Here is a 15111-nt window from a genome sequence, read left to right on the forward strand (position 1 = left end):
TGCATTTAGCCACAAATTTTCAGTTTGCCATTTCTACTTTGGCCAGTAGTTTAATTTTTTGACAAATATTTAACTTAAGATGCTAAAAAGTAGCAGAATGAAATGAAATGCCTTTCTGTCCTTATTCTACCCACTCTGACAAAAAAAAAAAAAAAAGAGAAAACCTAATGAGAACTAAAATGAAGGGAAATGGATAGAGGCAGGGGTGGTGGATAATAAACAGCTTGGGAGGTTAAAATCCAAAACATAAAGTAGGTCTTTCAGGTTTTAAAGAGCAGGTTATAGCCACATCCATTATTTTAGAATTAAATCTTCAGTATCAGGATGGTTATCTGGGAGGTAGCTAGTAGATAAATATATGTCAACATTAAAATTAATTACATGAAGTATTTATATAATGTAGAATTTAAGGCAGTTTTATCAGTTTGTCTTATACTGTATATATTATATAAGATTGTAACCCTTCATATATACCTAGGTTCTAAGCTCTAAACTGTGTCGTAGACTAAATAATGCACTTTTTATCCAAAGAAACACTAGCAATAATCAAGAGTAAACATTTTGATAATTCCATTTTATTTTGCATAACTTAATTTTATGTCATATTGAGAGTAATAGAAGTATTTGAAATATTAAAAATTGCATGAATAAACTTTAAAATATAGCATATTAATAATAATGATTCTATAATGACTTTTATTCAGTCTTTTATAGTCTGGTAATTTGCATGATTCTATGTTCAATGTGCTTTAGACCAAGAGGATATCATTATAAAGATGTCCCCCTTTAAAAGAGTGTAATTTTTGTTTAAGATTACACAATGACCTTAAAAATTCTCATTCCATGAATTTTACCCAACTACCCTTTTGTTCAACCCTCTACCTGAATTAAAATGCTAAAGTTTTGTGTTCTTCCACTCCAGTGAACAGTGTTTCCTCTTTAATTCTAACCTTTGACCCTCTTTCACCCAACAATTGACATCTGGTCATTATTTCTTTTACTGCTTTCCACCCCCTGTTGTCAGATGGACTGTTCTGTTGTCTAAAACACTTGATAGGTGGACAGGTTTATATAATCCGAGGTGAGTTCCTGTAGAGGCTAATTGGATGTTGTCTTTTCATGCGAAAACAAAATACCCTAAAACTTGCCAGCAGTGAAGCTGTCCACCATGTTGGTTTCAAAAAAATGCACATTTATTATCTGTGGTACTTTAAATAAAACTAACTTAGAATTTATCTCTGATTATGGATGATGGTATTCAGAGTACGTATAAAATAAGCAAAACTTTTTAAAGTTTTATTTTTTCATTCATTATATTTTGATTCATACAACAGAAATAGTTACTTCATGAGAAATATTGCAATTTTCATTAAAATTAATTGAAATTTTGATATGAAGTACACATGATGGATCAACATGCTGAAGATCATTTGCATGAGTTGAAAGAACTTGAAAACACAGTTGTTTGAAGAGAGGGTTTATCTCCCAAATAATCAGGCAATGAACCGTCATGTTTCACTTTGTACACTAAACATCACGTCAGTTTTCTTTCATAATTCATCAAAATAGTTCAGATACCATACCTAAAATTTGACACTGAACTGTGCCAAAAAGGAATCCTCTAGTACTTATTTTAACTATCCAAAAAGCACATTAAATGTACTCTTGCATGAAACCAGGAGAAAGTCTTACTTGATTTGCTGAACTTTGAGCCCTTAATGCATTTGGCTTCACTTTGGCCCTTAAATGTTTTTAAAATATAATTAAAAACCACATCCATGCAGAGATTTTTTTGACATTTCATCCTAAGCTGTTTTGACGTCATCTTTGCATTCTCGTCTTCTTCTTTTCCTCTTTACCATTTGCCTTCATTTCTATTTGTTCGTTTATTCTTATTCTCTGAAAACACAGTGGAATGCTTTACAGTGTTGTGGCTAATTGAGCTTGCTAAGTGTTTATTAATGCTATGACGTCCTGCTTAGTGAAGCTAAAGGGGGATGGGGATGGCTGGGAGGTCGTGGGAGGTCAGGGACGGGGGGAAGGGTGGAGGAAGGATTATGAGGTATACCTTTAAATTCTAACTATAACGTAGAAATAGTGAGGTTAAGATATTAGTAACCCCAAAAGATTTTCTGCCTGCTTAGCATTCTCTGTACCCGTTACATGTTACAGCATTTACATCAAATGGAATAGTTGAATTTCCATTAAACATGGTATACACCATATCCTTATAAAGTATACATACTTAATCGTCTTAGCAGATATTATAAGAAAGATGTTTTCAGTTTGTTTCAAATGATATTTGTGGTAAATTGTTGTTTTTTTCTATAGATACATATGTTAAACTAACTCTACTGAATTCCATGGGTCAAGAGATGTCCAAATGCAAAACTTCCATCCGCAGAGGGCAGCCAAATCCGGTATACAAGGAAACTTTTGTTTTTCAAGTGGCCCTATTTCAACTTTCTGATGTGACACTCATACTGTCTGTGTATAACAAACGCAGCATGAAAAGAAAAGAGATGATAGGCTGGATTTCTCTAGGTCTGAACAGCTCTGGAGAAGAGGAACTCAGTCACTGGACTGAAATGAAAGAGTCAAAAGGCCAGCAAGTATGTCGATGGCATGCACTGCTAGAGTCCTGATGAACAGGATGAACAAGCGGTCACAGTCCCAGGCAGCGTCGCTGCCTGTTGCGGCATCACTGTTTTTACCTAGTCACCCTTAGAAGAGTTACTCTTTGAAGAGTCATCTTCAGCATTCTACCACATGTGTTAGATCCTGTGGGAAGAACATCTGATACGGACACGAATGAAGACAGGCCGTGTCTCTGGTAGAGCTTGTTTGGGAAAATGAGAAACTTATATCATCATTGTTAAGCTAACAGTCTTTCGAAGCTTTAATTTAAGGACATGCTTTCGAAGTTAATTTTACTTTAGCAAAAAAGCCAGTCATTTTGTGAAAAATCAATATTATGAGTGATTTTTTAAATCATAATTTTTCATCGCAACGCTATTTTAGTATCACCCTACATATTACCCATAAAACAAATTTCGACTGGCTCATCCCTGGTGTTTGAAATGTTCTTTAATATGAGAAAGTAGTTCTCCCTGACTCTGTCATAGTCGTATCTAATACTGAAGGATTTCCGTCACATTGAGAATTGTTTTATTTCTGACATTTTCCCTTTGTGCATTTAGTTTCATTCTGCCTCAGTTTTTTTCCAGTAGCACTAAATCTAAGTGCAAGCAAGATTTCATTTTCATCAAGGAGTTTTTTAAATATATTATTTTAAAAATCCGTTTCTTCATTTGCCTCTGCTTTTGCCTGATCCAAAGAGACCAAGTTGCTGTACCGGTCCCTTGCAAGTCTTTTAGACAGGTTGTACTGTAGAACTTGTAACTTTCTGTTGAAAGCACTTCCTGTATTCCTGTATTCCAATGTAGGAAGCTAATAGAGCAGGACCTTATCTTAAAATTTCAACAATTGACTCTTTAAAATTGTAGTAATGTGCAAATCCATTTTTTACAAACTGAAAAATATAGTAGATAAGCTGGTGAAAATTGAAAACAACTCAAAGACGATTTTAATGATCTGCTCTGAGTATGTAGTAACCAACACTGCGTAAAGCGGGTAGCATTCAAATGAGAACCCGTTCTCTCTCTCTTCTTCACTCTGACTTCAATTTGTATTTGTGATGTTAGAGACTCTCCAGTTCTCAGTTTGAACCAGAACATCATGTTCAAAACAGTCCTGAGATTCCTTATGAAGTTTCTAGTGACTTGTGACTAGATTTTATGAAATTTACAGATACGTTCTTCAACGTGATGTCATCCTGTGCCTTTCATGTAAGTTAAATTTGCTTATACAGCTTGAAAGTTGTATTTGCAAAATTAGGCCTTCGATTTTTATAAATGTAAAGATTCCTCAGAACAGTGTCACAAGCTCTTTATTTCCTCTGAAGTATGTAAAAGTTGTAAAATGTGCTGTTTTTTAAATGGCAAAGCATTCTCATTTGTTGGTTTTATATTTAGGAACTCTGATTCATGAGGAATATTATAAGCTGTTTTCTTTTTAATTTTGCTTCTTACCTAATATATAATTTTATGCATATACTTTATTAAATAGAATGTTTTATATAGATCAAAAATATTTCTTTTTTCTTTCTAATTTCTAGCTAAATGAAACAAAAAACAAACTATTTAGCAATTACTGCAAAGCAGTATATAACTTTGTTCATAGTCCCAACTAAGTACTATAGATTATTGTAAGCTAGAACATGTTATTACCATAATAACTAAACCATGTATAGATATTATTATTTCAACTTGGCTGTACTGAGGGCCTTAAAAGAAATCCAAAAAGTCAGTGAACTCCTAATACTTTTAGTTTTAAAAAATGGCAGCTCTATACATTAATACCCATGAATTATAAGATAAAATACAAAATTTGTATTGGGTGACATGAGGTTTAAGAATGTATGTGATATAGAGTTGCATTAAAGGGGAAAATTCGTTTTTTATTGTTACATTAATCATCCTTTCTAGGGTTTTTTATGAGTCAGATTGTAAAGTTAGAATGTGAATCGAATGGCAGAATATCTCATTAAATTATTTTCAGCAATGGTGTGCAGAGATTCGAAGGGCGGCTGTAGATTTTACTGAGAAGATGGTTTCAGGTATTTGATGCTGCAAGTATCTATTCTGGCTTTGAAACAACTGACTGCGTTGCCAACAACTGGCATCTTCCTAATAAAGTTACAGTCTTATTTGTAGCCATCACAAAGCTTGATCAAACATATAAAAACAGCTTGGTGCTTTTTCCTTCAGTAAGGAAAAGACCTAACTAGCTGTTATATGTTAAATCTGTCTTTTTTCACTATGCCCAGAATTGTGTATGTGTGCTTTGATATATCCGTAGGGGCTTGCCTGGTATTAGAATCAAATCCAATATGGCCTAAAAATTAATTAACAATTTAAAAACGTTTAAGAAAGACCCTACCTCCACCCTAGCCGCCAAGTCCTCAAAGATTATGAATTACATGTATGTGTATCTGTATGTACACACACATGCCTAGATGCACACACACACTACGCATACACACACACACACACACACACACACACACACACATAAAGGTGAAGGCACCCTGGCTTTTCAGATAACTAAATAGAAAAACACTTATCAAGTAGATGGATCATTTTTCTCTTTTCTATATTTGCTAGAAATTTATTTGGTTTGGGTGCTATTTGCTGCCATCCTCCTCTACACACAGCAAAATATATATATATCTTTTTATCCTGTGGATTGACACAACTTAGAGTAATTACTCCCAAAAGTTTGTCTATTCTTTTAGAAAAATATTAAATAGGGCTCAAGAGACCCACTTCACACTACCGAATCTAATGTATGAGACAGTACTCCCGCTCTTTTGTGTGCTTGAATTTGCATGAAGGCTTAAAGGCAAAATCTTATATCTCAGTAATTATAGCAAATAGGGGCCCACCGGTGGGGAGCAGGTGTTGTCTCAGAAACTTGAGAAAGACAACCCACTTTCTTATTGTTCTCTTAAAATCCCCCCATGTTTTAAAGAAAATGAGATAGTCCAAATGGGCAATTGACTGGCATTCATATAATTCCTGAGCCTAAAATTACAGACTTTGTCTCCCAAATGAGCTGCAAAATGTAGTTTTTTTTATTACTGCCCAAGAAACAAAGTGTATTTCAAATCAGTAAGAGTTTTGGTATAATATCCTTGTACCTTTCCGAAGCTTTCTTCTACAGTTTTGGCCGTCTGTATGTCTACATTTTGTGTGAAACCATTTGCGTATTTTCTTCCTATGCATTCAGTGAATTCTCAGTAACGTATTTAGTGACAAAAATAATAAATGGACCAAAAAAAAAAATTTTTTTTTAAAGGAAAAACCGAAGAGAAGATATCTAAACTACCGTGATTAATATACATGTATTTAAGTGCAGGGCCTGGTAGGGCAGTTACATCCAGTGCAGATGCCCAGGGCTATATGTTAAATCGTTTTCTTAATACCATCATCATTTTCATTTCTCTTATCAAGTGAATCAGAAACATAATGATTACAAAGCAAGATAGCTACATTGGGGGAAGAGGTCAGAGAATTGAGGGTGTTCTTCAAGGGGAAGATGGCGACCACAGATATCATAGTTTTTCAGGTGAACTGAGAGATAAGGTGTTTGAAGGCATAAATTTTAGATTAAGAACAGTATTCAGCAACAAATTCTGTTGAAGGTCTCTATCCAGACATGAACAGAAATGACACAAACTCACTTGCATAACATTGCTGTTTGCCTACATAGACTAGTCAATTCATGGAGATTTTTCTCATTAATAGTCATTATATTATTTCACATTGATAGTTGTTATCAAAACTTTTTCTTTCTTTCTTTTTTCCCATTTACCACCCCCATTTTACCCATGGCCAACACTGAATGTATCAGCATCACCAACCAAACTCTATATTGCACACAAAGTTAAACATGCTACAAAGTATTTTTTTAAATTAAAATATTATTTGTGTCCACCAAAATGTATAATAAAGATGTTGATAACTGCTATAATTTACTGAGATCTGGCACAATAATTTGTTTGATTCTCACAACAATATTATGAGGTCAGTAATATGATCAACATTTTATAGGTGAAAAAACTGTAGCATAGAGGTTAAACAGACTTACCCAAGGTCATCCAGTGAGTCAGTAGTAGAATTGGGATTAAAACCCAGATATAAATCACGCTAAGACCTGCACTATGCGTCTTGCAGACACATCCCTCTCTACTAGCCGTGGGAAAAACAGAACAGCATCGTATTCATTAGTAATCCACCTACTTTAATTGAATGGCAGAACTAGAAAAAGAAAAGAACAAACAGAGCTTGGGAAAGAGAAATACAAGACAAAGAAGAGAAAATTAGTGATCGTTTTTCTTCTCAGGACACAAATGGTACTTTCGTGTTACATTTGTAGATGGCTTTGATTTTCAAAGGCTTGGAGATTTAACTTACTCTGCCAGTTTAGGCTATACTTACTTACATTCTGAAAGTGCATTAATTTATTCTGCTCCTTGTCCACTTCGGGAGTCCAAGATATTTTAATTGTATATGGCCACTTTTCTACCCTGTAAAGTGGATAGTTTCTGTCTTTTAGCATATGTCTTGCCCATACTAGCGGTGACAGGAAAGATTTGTCTTTCTTTGTGCTCTCACGAAGAGAATTTAGGTTTCTTCTGTACCCTTTATTAAGGTCGAACTGGATTACAGCTAATTTCATTGCATATGTCTCTCTTTTCTCCTTGGTAGTAGTTAATGCCTTGTCTTGTTATTTTTATGTGCCCCTCATTCATGGTAGGCGCATTATAAATACTGAATTGAACTAAATTCCCTATGGAAGAAATCAGTAATACTGTTATATAAGTCTCAGTTTTTATGAGCTTGTGGTATGCCTGGGTTCATTTATTCCCTCATTTCGTATATATTTATGAGTACCTACTATGCACCATGTAGTATTCTGATTGCAAAGATGCAAAGATAATAAATTGGACATCTTCGCCCTCACGGAGCTTGCATTCTAAGGTAGGAAAACAGCCATAGAATGATACAAGTTCAGTAGACTAGGGCTGCAACATGGAATTCAGAAAAATTTTCCTGGAGAAGATAACCCCTGAGTTGGGTCTTAAGAACAAATACAAATTAGACTCTTATCAAGAAACATGCTCTCTCCAAGGGCAAAATTTAAAACAGTGGTTCCCAAACATAGCAGGTTTAAGAATTACTTTGAGAGCTGAATTTGTATTCCAGTCCCCACTCCAGAGATTCTTTCATTTGATGTGGGGTGGAGCCCAAGAATATACATTTTGTTAAGCTCCGTAGGAAATTCTGTTTAAGATTTATTGGTAGAGAATATTGAGCTCATTATATAGAATTATTTATAGCAATGTTTCAGTGCCCATAGATTAGATTTTTAAGTGTAATAGTGATAATTAAGAGATTAAGACTAGTGCTATTGACCTTACTTGTGCTTCTTTAAAAAGAAAGATTTTTAATGAAAAAAATTAAAAGCGATATTTAATTATGAGTTCCTGTACATTCATTCACATTCCACATAAACTTTTCAAAGTGTTCCTTGGTATAATAAATAAATTCTATTATGTTGGTTTTATGATTCCTGGAAATTCCTTTGGATTATTGTTCAAATATTTCCTTCCACGCTGTTTTTATGATGGTAGATATGACAGAGAGCCTGGGGAGATAGTTACCTTGTATATCTCTGACAGTGTTCTAAACGAAATAAGACTGAGCTTTACGTGAACACGTAGTAGCAGCCGTAGGTGATGGTAGTTTTCATCCCTGTGCATAGTAAGCTTTCTCGCCTTTTATAATCATCCTATGTGGCTTCATTGTCATTACACTCATCACAGGAACCTCATTCCTGGATTCTTCACTATGAACAACAATGTTTCTATCACCTGTGCCCTAATCTCTAATTCCTTATTGGCTTTGCTCTTTCTGAGCGTCTTTTATTTCAGATAGCAAGTTAATGCAGCAACCTCAGGTCCTCCTCTTTCTCGAAAAATAAATGCTGCAGACAAGGTTTATCAGAGATTCTGTTTTTCTTCCTCTCGAATGTAGTTGTACCTCCTTCTCTGATGCAGTATTTTGCAGGAATATATTTTATATTTTGTAAGTTCTTTTTTTCCCCCAACAAAGATCTGTGATTCACCCACTGGAAAATGAGGTTATTTGAAAATTTGAAATAATATGGTTATGGAATTAGGCTGTTTTTGTTACTGCTGCTGTATCATTGTGTTTGGTCTGGTTATAGCTTGAGATTCACTTAATCTTAGCGTGAGAGTTCGATTCTCATTATCAAAAATCAATGTAAGAATCTTGCTCTTTTCTCTCCCTGTTTAGACAAGTATGTATCTCTTTTTAAACGTTCTTTCTTCCTCCCTGCCTTTTTTCCCCACTCCTATTCCTATACATTCACACTGGATACCAGAGTTCATCAAGGCTGAATAACACCTGTTGAAAAGTGATACCTGGCTTTTTTCTCTTAATCACATGGACTGGGCAGCAGGGAGGACCAGATGGGTTTTCTCAGAGACTAGAGAGAGAGAGAGCCCGCAAAGTGTGGTTGATACTCTTTAAGTCATTCGTTACAAGTTTGTGTTGCTCTTGAGCTTGTCGTTTACTGCTGAATCGTGTGAAGTACCCAAATATCACATGGTATGGGCTGGGAGCAGAGAAGGAAACCTGATTATTAATCTAACAAAAGTTAGGCATAATTTTATCATAGAATTTCAACACTCGGTACATAAAAATTTCTAAATAATTAATTATGAGAACAAAGTCACTGCTGTAGCAATGGTTTTGCAAGATTTTTGACATTATTTCAACGTCAGTTTGACAGTCTGCATCTTAAGTTGTCCTATTATTTCACCGAACCCTTTCACCCTTTCCTTTATTATTCTGATTACTATTTGATATTTGAGTTTGTCTTGTAAATATTCAAGACTACTAAAAAGAAAAACCTTAACATCTTTCTGTTTATTCCTTTAACATGTGATCTCTCACCTGACACTTATTGTATTTAAAATGAATACCCAGTAGAAGAAATATAATACTCCATTATACACTGAAAAAATAATTTTCTGAAATTTGTTTATATATTCAGATCTTGCTAGAATGCTTACTTCCAGAAACCTAAGTAGTTAATATTAAATATGACTATTTTATTTAATGAGAAAACAAATTTTTCCTTATCTCTGAAATTTGTTTCTCTCGCCTTTCACTGGTTGAAGGGGGAGGATGGCTGTAAACCTCTTACCAGCACTTTGTCACTTTCTGAGTGTGCCCACCTCCTCCAGATGGTATTGTCAGTAACAACCAAACTTTTTATACCCTCAGACTAGGTCCTCACCAGTGATTCCCGTTCATAACCCCCATTAACGTTGATGAAAGTAATACATAAGCACCAATAGGAGAAGAGACCTCTGAACTTAGAGGATCAGTGTCTTAGAGCCCTGGCATGTAGGGTGGCACTGTTGGTACCTAACTGTGGTTTCAGTCATGACGGGGAAGCAGAAGCCGACGCTCTGGAAATGAGATTTGGGGTCATGTCCAAAATTCTCTCCCTTAGCACTTCTCTATTTCCTCTCTAGCTTGTGCATTTTTTTTTTCATTTTAAATTTTGTGATAAAGCCTTCAAAAAAAAATCCAGTTTTAAAATTTTCAAATGTTAATAACCAGGCAGTTTCAGAGGAAAACTGAGGTAAATGCCATAAAGTCATAGGAAGCCTTTCTCTTTTCTTGAGGTGGGGTGGAATGTGGGAGATGGCGCTTGTTTTTGTTCTGGGCAGTCTTTTTGAATAAATATTAGGGATGTTTACAACATCCTATAGTTATGGCACCTTTGTTTTGTGAGGGGAGGCCAAGGTAGCTTTTACATATAAATTGGCTCTCTTAGTATTTGAATATATTTAAACAATTTTTGAAGCACAGCAAGAAAAAAATGGTGATACTTCAAACAGTATTTTGAAATTATAAATATTACTTTAGATTTACTATGAACGTTTTCAGTAGTAGCTTGCATTACAAAATTAATTTGTAATGTTTCTCCATAATTTCATTGAGATGACTTGTCTTTGTAGTGAAAATAAAATAGTGGCAACAATTTTGAGGAATCTTTAAAGCCGTTATAGAGGGGACAGCCAAACTTTGGATTTTTACTAGAATTTTGAAATAAGAAAGTATCGATATTACTTTTCAATTAGTCGATGAAGAACAGTTATGTAAGTTTTAAGGGTCTTGATAAATGTTAGAATCTATTCTTTTTATAAAACTCCTGATGTTCATTACTGCTAAGTACTCTTGCATTATCTTTTATTTCTCAAAATACTGTAATTTTATGGAAAACTCAATTATTGGACTCTTTTATTCAATATCACCATGCTTTCCTCCCTCCCCTCCTTCCTGCCTTTCCATTTCTTTCATTTTTTGAGGCAAGAAGCTTCCTTAAGACTATAGTTTCTACAGAGCTTTCTTACTTATTTTTCTAACAATGGATATAACAGTATGATGACATTTAAATGCTCTGTGAGCAAAATTCTGTTAAACAACCTGAAGAAACGCACTGCTGGTCAACATCTCCCTTGGTCTTCAATTGTCTCCAGCATATTTCCCAGTGACTCTACATCACTAATGGATCTTAGTAATATATACAAGTGTCTGTATGGTTAGCAAGCGTTGTATTATTGTCACATATTAATATGCATTTTTGGTCAAAAATATGAACAGATGCGTGTGCGAAACAACTCATTTTATAGAATGATCGTGTATCTAATTATTTTCACGTAATTGAAACTGTGCTATGTGTTGCGTTTTATTCTCATATCTACTTTTCTACCACACCGATTGTCTCGGTGCCTTTTTCCTTTTGTATAATTGTATTACAAAAAGAAATGATTAACCTCTGTGTAAACAGTGTAAAAACAGTTAAAATTATTAATCCAAGGAGATTTTAATGGCAGTTTAATTTTCCAAAGAATAAATTTTTGTGTGGGTTAAAAGTTATTTTCTTCACTTCTCTGTAAGAAATCTCTTCATGTTTTAGTACTCATTTGGAATGGGTAAGCATCCACATCTGTGATGTTGACACACAAAAATTAGCCCTAATCTTCATCATTGACAAATAATTGTTAATATGACTGTTACAAAAAATAAAATAATGTCGATTGCAAAGCAAACATCAAATGGATATATGTAAATGCTATTAAGATATCAAATTTGAAAGGAATCTCATGTAAACGTGCTATGAGATATTGCTATCAAAATGTTTGGGTCACATTATTTTCCTTAATTCTAAATCAGATCTGACCTCCAAAGAAAATATGCCATAAATTTTTAAACATTTTAAAATAATCTTCTTTAATGTTCACAAATAAATGAAGACTGAAACTAAGTAGCTTAAAATGATCTCAGTATCGGTAGCTGAAATATGAATATACATACAATATTATCTCGCTTGCTCTTTCATGCAAATTTGTAATAATTCATATTGGTATTGTGATTCTGTTTAACAAAATCATTTTCTATTTGGCAATAGTAGTTTGTTGATTTTTAATTCTTTTTTATTAGGTAGCTATTGTATTGTTTCCCAAAGACCCCGAGTTTAGCTATTTTTCATATTCCAGTACCTTCATTACCATTTTTTTTTTCCAGGAACAAAGACTTATAACAACACAGTTAACAAGTACTGTTTTCCCTATTTAAAAGAACTCAAACTTTTGGTGCTCTTAAATTGACAGAAATTAAAGTTGCTACATTATGTGATCTCCGATTGTCTTTGAATCCTTAGCTCCATAAATTAACCACAGGCCTTTTTTGTTAACTTTTTTAAAAGAGTAGAATACCAGTACCCTATTGTTATGGTTTAATTTTTTTTGTTTTTGTAAGAGGAGTTCCCTGGACTGAAACAATAATGAAAACATGAAATACTTCTGCTTAAACTAAATAGGTTCATAATTTAGTCTCCAAAGTTTAAGGAATCTGTATCAATTCCCAGTATTCTTCCTCCTCTTCTCTCAAACATTTTTGGCTTTCATTATTAAGACATTTAAGGTTGAAAAAGCAAAAATAATAGACTCGCTTATGAGTTTACTCCAAAAAAAGAGAGTCATATTCATCTGAGCCATGGCTTATTGTCTTTCACAGAATTACAAATGATATAAAGTGAAATTTTGGCAGAAAATAGACACCCCTGCATTCTTGCTAGCAAATCATTAAATTATCATTTTTTTGTTTTTGTTTTTGTTCTTGTTTTTTTTTTTTTGGTTACAGGGGGATTTAGGTAATTATTCATCAAACCATGTTATAGACTTAAGATTATGTTGTAATTGAAAATAATTATTACTCCTTTGATTTCCAATATGCAAAATAATATTTATGTCAACTTTTCCATGGATTATCAAAATATTCTATATTTTCTGTTTGAAAAAAAAGTCATTCCCAATTTAGAAATGAAAGGTCTCAGTAAAATATGTGAAATATTTTTGTTTTTGTATACTATTATAATTCATTATACTTCGTAATGAATTATAATAGTATAACGATACACTAAATTCCTGTACATAATTAAATGCCAAATAATGGGACAAATTATATAAAGATCTTGTAAACTTAATAAGAGAAAAAACAAAGGCTTATTTTCAGGTGGCATAAGGAAAATATATCTATTGGAAATCCTTCCAAACAATACATTTACTATGTAGAAACTGCCCCCTCTTGACCGAAATCCATGTTTTCCTCTTCTTTTTGGTCATATAGCTATCTTATATTTCTCAGCCTCCCTTGAAATTAGGTGTAGCCATATGACCAAATTCTAACCAACAGAACGTAAGCAGAGGTGATAGGCACCATTTTGAGAAGGCGTTTTAAGACACAGACAGGCCTTCTTCAGGCCTTCTTTCAATTTCCACTGGCTGGATTCAAAGAAAGATCCTGGGTCACTGAGTCACTGAAAAGAGACAACCAGGCATCATCTGCCTTGAAATGTTAACATAATTGAGAAGAAAAACTTGTATTTTAGCCATTACACATTTGAGAGTCCATTGGTTGCTGCAAACGAATACTGGGACCTTGCACTGGGTTCCTGTGAGAATGATCACCTCTATTTGCATAGCAGCCAGCAGTGAAGAAACAGTGCAGGCTAAAAAACTGACCCATATGATGCAGTGGGAGGTCCCTGTGGCTACTGACCCTGTGGTTTAGGGGAAAGAGATGGAAGGAGCCAGAGAAACCATGTATTTGAGATGTTTTGCTAAAAGATACTCTAAGAAAGCAGTAAACTCAGTCAAGAAAGAAATAGCTTTCAAGCAGAGATTGAAGGGAACAGAAAAACTAAGTGCCTTAGGGATTTGAAAAGTTTAGCTTCTGAACTCAAAACATTAAGATTTAAGACTAAAAAGAGTCTCGAATATGAAAGGCCTGTTGACTTCTCAGCTAAACAAAGGGACTCAACCATGTGGCAAAGATCAGAATTTTCATGTTGCCTCTTTTTCAGAGGAACTCAAGGTAAACTTGAAATGCTCATGCAGCAAGCTGTGAACGTTGTATAGCCCTCAAGAAAATAATTCTCAACCCACTTCAAATGAAATTGTAGCATCTAACAGAAAAGGAAAGCCTTCCCAGACTCAGAGCACGGTGCTGCTGCAAATAATGGGCAAGGGAGTTCTTCCTAGAGAACACATCCCAAGTAAGTCAAAACTCTACTCAGAGAAGAACGTGTTTATACTACAAATCAGTGACTGCTGTGTTTCTCATTCTTTCCCTTTTTATCTGAGTACAGTTATCCACTTCCTGCTCTACATTGTATATTTGGTGGAAGTTGGGCGGGGCAAGAACCTGTCTTTGGATTCCCAGTTCACCAGACTTGATGGAAAGGAGAGTGCATCCCCAGAGATATGGGACTTTGAAAATATTGCAGTAACTGAATGGGACTTGAGGTTGTCTTATTTAGTGAGAATGTAAGCTATTTGTCAAAATCTTTATTCTCTTCCTAGCCACATGTGGACTGCATTTCCCAGCCTCTCTTGCAAATATTTACGGCTACATAACGGAGTTCTAGCCAACTGGAATGTTAGTGGAAGCGATATACATCTTTTGTAGACCAAATGTATCCATCATGGGCTCTTTCCCCATCCAATAGCTAGTTACAGATGATCACAAGTGCCCAAGGGGATGGTGGAGCCATAAAATGAAAGGAGCCAAGGTTCTGAAATCACTGCTTGGAGATCATCTTACCATCCAGTAATACTTTCTTCAGCATGTCACAGGAGCCAAAAGTAAACATCTTTTGTGTTTTTCAGCTATTATCCACTGTGAGCCTGTTTTGTTCCTGTAGCACCTACCTTATTCTAACAGGTAAGCTCATGAATTCCAAGCTAGTAACTGAGAGAAGTCTAGATGGCACTGTAGCCAAAAGGACGAAACTTCTGTACAATATGAGGAAGGGCAAGATTTGACACCGGATTAGAGGTCCAAACCAAAGAATGATGTCTCAGGAACACCACCTGCCACCACT

The 15111-nt window shown here is 34.6% G+C and overlaps 1 protein-coding gene across 4 annotated transcripts in view; it reads left to right on the forward strand.

Annotated features, from left to right (window-relative positions):
- SYT14 (synaptotagmin 14) overlaps window positions 1–12926 on the forward strand; it is a 174673-nt gene extending 161747 nt beyond the window's left edge. For 2 of the 4 annotated variants that reach the window (XM_016158565.2, XM_036234468.1), the window contains exon 8: window positions 2332–12925. In XM_016158565.2, coding sequence (XP_016014051.1) covers window positions 2332–2645 — 314 coding nt within the window. In that variant the 3' untranslated portion in view covers window positions 2646–12925. Of the gene's footprint in view, window positions 1–1024; window positions 1082–2331 lie in introns of all 4 variants that reach the window. The other 2 variants (XM_016158562.2, XM_016158561.2) reach the window with 2 other exon arrangements.
- Window positions 12927–15111: the final 2185 nt, after the last annotated feature.

The sequence above is a fragment of the Rousettus aegyptiacus genome, unplaced genomic scaffold (genome assembly GCF_014176215.1).
Source record: "Rousettus aegyptiacus isolate mRouAeg1 unplaced genomic scaffold, mRouAeg1.p scaffold_m13_p_17, whole genome shotgun sequence".
NCBI lineage: Eukaryota > Metazoa > Chordata > Mammalia > Chiroptera > Pteropodidae > Rousettus > Rousettus aegyptiacus.